Source organism: Lynx canadensis, chromosome B2 (assembly GCF_007474595.2).
Source record: "Lynx canadensis isolate LIC74 chromosome B2, mLynCan4.pri.v2, whole genome shotgun sequence".
Classification (NCBI taxonomy): domain Eukaryota; kingdom Metazoa; phylum Chordata; class Mammalia; order Carnivora; family Felidae; genus Lynx; species Lynx canadensis.
In genome coordinates, this window is record NC_044307.1 from 75241311 (window position 1) to 75247864 (window position 6554).

Consider the following 6554-nt stretch of genomic DNA (forward strand, 5'->3'; position numbering starts at 1 on the left):
TTTGGTAGGTCAGATCTTATCCATGAAACATGCAGCAAAACCTTTCATGGCAGGTAAGCTGTAACTAAGGTATCCATGTGTCCCAATCTTCCAGAATGATCTCAATGTACTGTAAGTGTATTCTTTTTAGTAAAGGCAGTTTATTAATATGACTATAATTTTTTATGTAGGAATTTTTGTACCACTTTGTGTAAATTGAAAAGTTTCCTGTAACACCATGTGTCTTGGATATATATTATTCTTCAATGCCAGGTTTATTTAAAGGTTCCCCTGTCCTAATAACTTTATTTTTATAGAAAGACACCCCCCGCCCCTGCAATTTTCACAGACTCAAGTAGTAGGGAGGTCTCTGGGTTTCACAGCTAGTATTTTTACATTTCTTGAGTGTAACACAAGTTTCTGTGCTATTTTTACATTCTCAAAATTTAAAGAGTAAAACTGAACTTTTTATTTGAAGACAGCGAAATTAATTTAGTTGTGACCTTGCTCAGCAGTTACTGGTAAACTTAGCAGAAGGAAAATACTAGCTGGAACCTTGGGAATTATTAGGAAATGGGTTCAGCTGCTGACACACTGCCTCCTGCTTACAGGACTTCAGGCCCCTCTGTGGCTGGTCTGGAGACAACCTACACAGGAGGTAATGGCTTTTCTACTTCATATAACAGCCAGCGATGGTTAAACCTCTATCTATCTGCTTGCAAATTTTTGGATTTGGCTCTGGCGTTGCCCTCCGAAAATCTTCCTCAGTTTCAGATGTAAGTATAAAAGCAAGGATATTAAATGGATATTTTTGAAAGTATGTTTGCTTTGGTCACTGACATTTAAGACTAACTTAAATGTTTTTTTTTGTATAAGTGAAATGTTATTAATTTTTACTAACGTGGTGGGGGGCTCAACACAGTTATTGGAAGTAAATGGTTGCTGTGGATAAATTAGAGCATTTAGTTTAATAAGTTGGAATACCTACCATATGTGAGACAGTGGGATACACGGCTCACTAGCTTCCAGTTCATTGTACAGTTGAACACATGATGGGTGTTCTGTTAGCTGACATGCAGGAACTGTTGAGGTCACAGAGCAAAGACCCCCACCTAGCTTTAAGCCGTGAGGACAGATTTATATTGAGGTGGTGAGTGGGGAGGCACATGTGGAGTCTGGGAGGTTAGAATGGACCTGGCTTGTCTGAAATGCTGAGATCGATATTGCCGGAGCAGAATATTGTGAGAAGAGGCTGGAAAGGGGCTGAATTATGTAAGGCCTTGTAAACTGTATTAGATAATTTGGACTTTCACCTAGGGACACTGAATCATACTAAGGAATGCAGTGATGTCATCAGGCTTGCATTTAGAAACTACCTTGGCTGCAGTTTGGACAGAAGACTAGAGATGGGCAAGACTGGAATCAAGGTTTTTATTTCAGATGATAGGGAACTGAGAACAGAGGGGAATAGGGAGAAACTGAATAGAAATAAATTCTCATAAGTGCCTTTGTTCAAAAATGCTGATTTATGGTTTTTCATATTTAAATTTTTAAATAGGCAAACTGTGTAAGATTAATCAAACATAGCTAACTTAAGAATTTATCCATATGATCAAATATGTATTTATATATAACGTATTATATTATTCTTCTGGAATGGAGTATTAATAGGATAAAGAGTAAGACATCAGAATCTGTTTTCTATATTGGACATGCTTAAATCCCCCAAAATTGCTGTTTCACAAGTTTACTTTTCATTAAATTTAACGGTAAGAACTAGAAATTCTTTTTAGATTAAGTCCAGTTCCTTTTTTTTCTCCATTTGGAAACCATATACACCTACTTCTTGATAAAGAAGAAATTCAGGAAGGAATCCCACGCAGAACTGTAGCAAAGTGGCCAGAATTAATTGGGATGCTTATCATCAAAAAAGTGATAGAAGCTAGTCTCCAGTGCTCTAGGAAGAACCATTAAGTAGTATGTTCATCGTATTGACTTGTTAGCTTCCATGATCAGAACCAAAATTAGTTCATCCTGTTAGGACAGAGTTACTAAAAAAAAGGATGGAAAAGGCTGTAGAACTATAATTTTTAAAAAACTATTTTTAAAAAAATCTATAAAGTAGTAGATGATGACCTGGAGAATTTAATCTTGAAAGATTAGTATCTTTCTAAACATGATATATATTTCAGAAGTTAAAGATCTTTGATAATTTAACCGCAAAAAAATGTTAAGTCTCTGTGTGACAAAAAAAAATACCATGAAGTGGAAAAAGTAGAAAGTTGGCGAAAGATTATTTACGGTGTCTATGACAAAAGTCTAACTTGCTTAATATGTACAAATCAGTAACCCAGCAGGAAAATGGGTCAGTGAGAGAATAAAGAGTTCACAGAAAAGGGCCTATAAATGGTAGAAAAGCCATTACTCCTAAGAGAACTTCCAATTATAAATAGTGATCATAATGGTAACGATCTAAAAGTGTATTACTTTTTAACCTTAATAGAAGCATTCTTACTCCAGTTGGAGGTGTACATTGATATCATCCAGTTCTCCAGAGTTGTGGTTACCAAAATTCAAAATACACATTCTCTTTAAGCCAATAATCCTGCTATTACAAGTTTTTATCCTACCACTGTACAGTCAGATACGCAAAAAGTCAGTATTGTAAGTGTATCCATCGAGGTGCTACTTGTAATAACGAGACGATCTAGGAGGCTGGTTAAGTCAGTACATTCCAACACTGGAGTACTGTGTAGTTATTAAAGAAAGTGGGGTTTTATATGTTATCTAAATCAGCACAATTAAATCTAATTAAATCATCACAAGCAGCAGTCGTGGTTTTTTAAGTTTACTGAAGAGGAGGTTGGCTCTGTGCATGTGTGCTCTATTCATGAATTCTGGATGCCAACACAAGAAACTGGCTATGTTGATGGACCCTGTGGTGGGAGGGAGACACTACCGTTCTTTGGTATGTCCTTTTATACTGTTCAAAATTTTCCCATAGTCAGATACTAATTTTATTTATTAAAGACAAAAATACAAGGGTCATGAGAAAGAAGTCCTACTTAATGTTTTTTTTTTCATTTCTTTGCCCCCTTACTGTGTGGAGGGCATCTGGCCAAGTATACGGTCGGGATTTTGCCAATTAACAAATGAGGATGGAATCATTTAAGTTACTGGCTTTGTGCTCATGAAGAACAATGATGAGACTTTGCATATGCATTTATTCTTTACAACTCTAGGAGATGGTTAATAGTGTCTTTATTTGCTGGTGAAGAAAAGGGTCGGTCAGGTTGAGAGTCCTGTCCTACGTGACGGGGCTGCACCTGGCACAGCTGGCACTGGAATCTGTTGAGGCAGTGGGTCACGTTCTTTCCACACTTAACGTGGCCTTGTCTCAAATGGCACATCTTGTCTTACCAGTGTCAATACCATTCTTCTGTACATAGGTACCGATGGGCCTTTATCCCAGAAGCCTCCGATGATTCGGGTTTGGAAGTCCGAAGGCAGGGCATACATCAACGAGAATTTAAACCTTATGTAGTTCGACTAGCGAAACTTCTTCGGAAAAGGGCAAAGGTACCGCATTCTTCTTTTTAAGTGTAAGAAGACAGAATTGGTAAAATGTATTTATATCATGTATTATGTATTTTGTATCTTTCGGTATGCCTCAGGCTAATTAGAGATCTTCACCCAAGAAAATAATAATGAGTTTGGCATGCTCACCAGTGAGCCTTTATTTCATATCTTTTGTCTTTTTTGCATTAAAGTTTTTTCAGGGGCAACTGGCTGGTTCAGTCAGCGGAGCATCCGACTCTTGATCTCAGGGTTGTTGAGTTCAAGCCCCATGTTGAATGTAGAGATTACTTACAAAAAAATAAAGCATCACAAAATTAAAAAAAACTATTTTTGTTACAAAATGTACAGTGTGGGGATGACCCAGGTATTTTGGAGTCTTAATTTGCAGTATGTGCTTTGAGTGCTCAGAAATTTTCCAGTCTTCTGGGGTCCCCTAATCAGGCAGCAGCCCCTAAACTAAACCACACTGCACAAACTATACAAATGGAATAGAGAAGGAGTTTAGCTTCGAGGTTAATTACTTTTTTTTCTGGCCATAGAGAACTGGAGGATTAAAGAGGAGGTTGCGCTTGAAGGATCTGAGGAACTTGATTTAAAATTAAATCTTTAAGGAAGTTAAAAGGGCAGACATGAAAGTTGGGTCCAGAGTTTAGGTACTTTTCCCTTTAATATCATAGGGGTTTGAAAAACTAATCATGACGACAAACCCAGAAGCTGTGTGATGATTATGACCCCAGGAACATGCACTTTGTCATCCCTGCATCTCATTAGTAATGACAATTTTTGTAAGACTCCTCTCTGTATCTATGGGATAAACAAGACAGCCTTTTGCCTAAAATGTGTCCCACAGAATAAGATAACAATTTTGATTAGAAAGCATTTTCCACACTTTAAACAAGGTCTTCATGGCCAAACATACTTTTCATTGGAACAAAGGCTATGAGTTCTCCTCTTTCCTTCCACAGGACAAGGAGGAGGACTTTAAGACAGTGATTTTGGAGGGATTGGAGATGGCCAAGCATCAGGTGAGGGTGGCTTTTTGATGCTTGTGATGTGGCAGCAAAAGTTGCCACATCTGGACCAAATATTGAGACACAAACCCAGGTGTGGATTTCAACAAGTACAAGAGAGGTAAACAGGAAGGAAGTCTGTCTTCAAGTGTAGACTGGTGAAGTTAAAGGAGAAATCGTTTTTATGGGAACATGTCTGGCTTTTATTTTTGAGGAGGTGGTATAGTTGTGATGAAGAGGAGCAGAACACCAAAACAGGTGCGCTCTTTATTGGTCACAAGCTTAGTAAAAGCCCCTCTCTTAAAGGTACCTCTTGGGGCACCTGGGAGGCTCAGCTGGTTAGGCATCTGACTTCAGCTCATGTCATGACCTCACGGTTCATGGGTTCGAGCCCTGCATCGAGCTCTGTGCAGACACACTCAATGTCTGGAGCCTGCTTCTGATTCTGTGTCGTCATCTCTCTCTGCCCTCCCCTGCTCATGCTCTCTCTCGAAAATAAAACATTTTAAAAATTAAAAAAATGTACATCTTGGCAGGAATATAAACAAAAGGTTACCTTAGTTCTCTCTCAAGGATATTATGCATTTTCCTTCAGGGTAAATTCATCTCTGCTTATCCTTTAATCACTATTGAACTGCAGCTTGATTCAGGGGACTAATAGGTGATGTGGTCAGCCACTTAACAGCAGCCAGTGATGTGAAAGTCAGTCTCCCAGGATGGTCATTAAAACCAGCATTCAAGTTTTCTTGAATGGAAGGAGGTTTTCTATATCCTATAGTTTGAGGTTAATTACTTTTTTTCTGGCCATAGAGAACTGGAGGATTTGTTTGCTCCTTTTTAATTTAAATCTATTTTCCATTCTCGGGATTTCATTTTTAAATAAGCAGAAAAACCTTGTAATCGCATACGGGAAAATAAGCTGTATTTTGCATCTGCTATCTCCTCTAGGAAACTAGTGATATTAAATATTAGGTAAACAATGCAAGTTTCTCAGCAACAGGCAAACTCCTCAGTATGGCAGTTCTGCTTTCTAAGTCCCACCTGCTGATTTTTCCCCCATTTTCTATCCAATTCACGTCTGTTTTCATTCTAAGTGTGTTTTTATATCTGTGATTCCCCCCAAACTCAAAACATCTCCAGTTCTCTCCTAACTTTTCCTAGATAGACTGACATCGACAACTTCATATAATCCAGCTGGCTTCCTAAACTAATCTCTTGGTTAGTTTTAATGAATGATTTTAACTGCATTTATATTTAGTTGACAGTTTTCACCTGCACTCTCATTTGACTTCTTTGCCAGAAGACAGATTATATTTCCCCATCTTTTTAAATGAGGAATTTTCTGTATCCTGCCCAAGGATGTCCCACACTAAATTGCAAAGCCCAGACGCTAACCCAGTTATTTTGACTCTAGGTGCAGCTCTCCTCCCCATGTTGTTTACACAACACAAAAACAGATGGCAGTGTCTCTCCTGAGTGCTCTTTTCCTTTCTCTCACACAGAAAATAATTACTCCCTCCAAACCATGCTACCATCTTGTAGTAATAAGTTTAAGCCATTTGGCTGCAAAGGAATTAACTGATTACTAATGGTGAAACGTAGAAGACTTTTTTGTCTCTTCCTAACCCTCTTCTGCAGTCACTTTATGATTTAGTCCTTGGTTACTACATTAGTGGGAATCCAGAAATCTGGGAGCTTTTTGAGTATATGCAAAGCACAACATAAATTTTTAATATTTGACTCAGTCTAAAACTGACTCTGCTAAGCTTACCTGTGCACTCCAGTTGGAAAATATTACTACAGTGTTGGACACCTCTATCTGTACCTAATAATTGGCACTAAAATGCTTCAGTCAGAAGCACGATTTTAATCAAGTCTGGAATGGAGCCTTGATGTCATCATTTGTATTTGTTAACTGTTGCTGATGTTTATACCCTTTTAAATGTTCTCATGTACTGTATCTCTATAATAACAATTCCCTTTGTG

General features: G+C 38.0%; 1 protein-coding gene across 7 annotated transcripts in view; it reads left to right on the forward strand.

The window, feature by feature from the left end:
• Positions 1 to 6554, forward strand: part of DOP1A (DOP1 leucine zipper like protein A) — a 113214-nt gene that overhangs the window by 103202 nt on the left and 3458 nt on the right. For 4 of the 7 annotated variants that reach the window (XM_030315898.2, XM_036064407.1, XM_030315897.1 and 1 more), the window contains 3 exons: positions 591 to 755; positions 3429 to 3558; positions 4524 to 4583. In XM_030315898.2, coding sequence (XP_030171758.1) covers positions 591 to 755; positions 3429 to 3558; positions 4524 to 4583 — 355 coding nt within the window. The remainder of the gene's footprint in view (positions 1 to 590; positions 756 to 3428; positions 3559 to 4523; positions 4584 to 6554) is intronic. The other 3 variants (XM_036064408.1, XM_030315900.1, XM_030315901.1) reach the window with 1 other exon arrangement.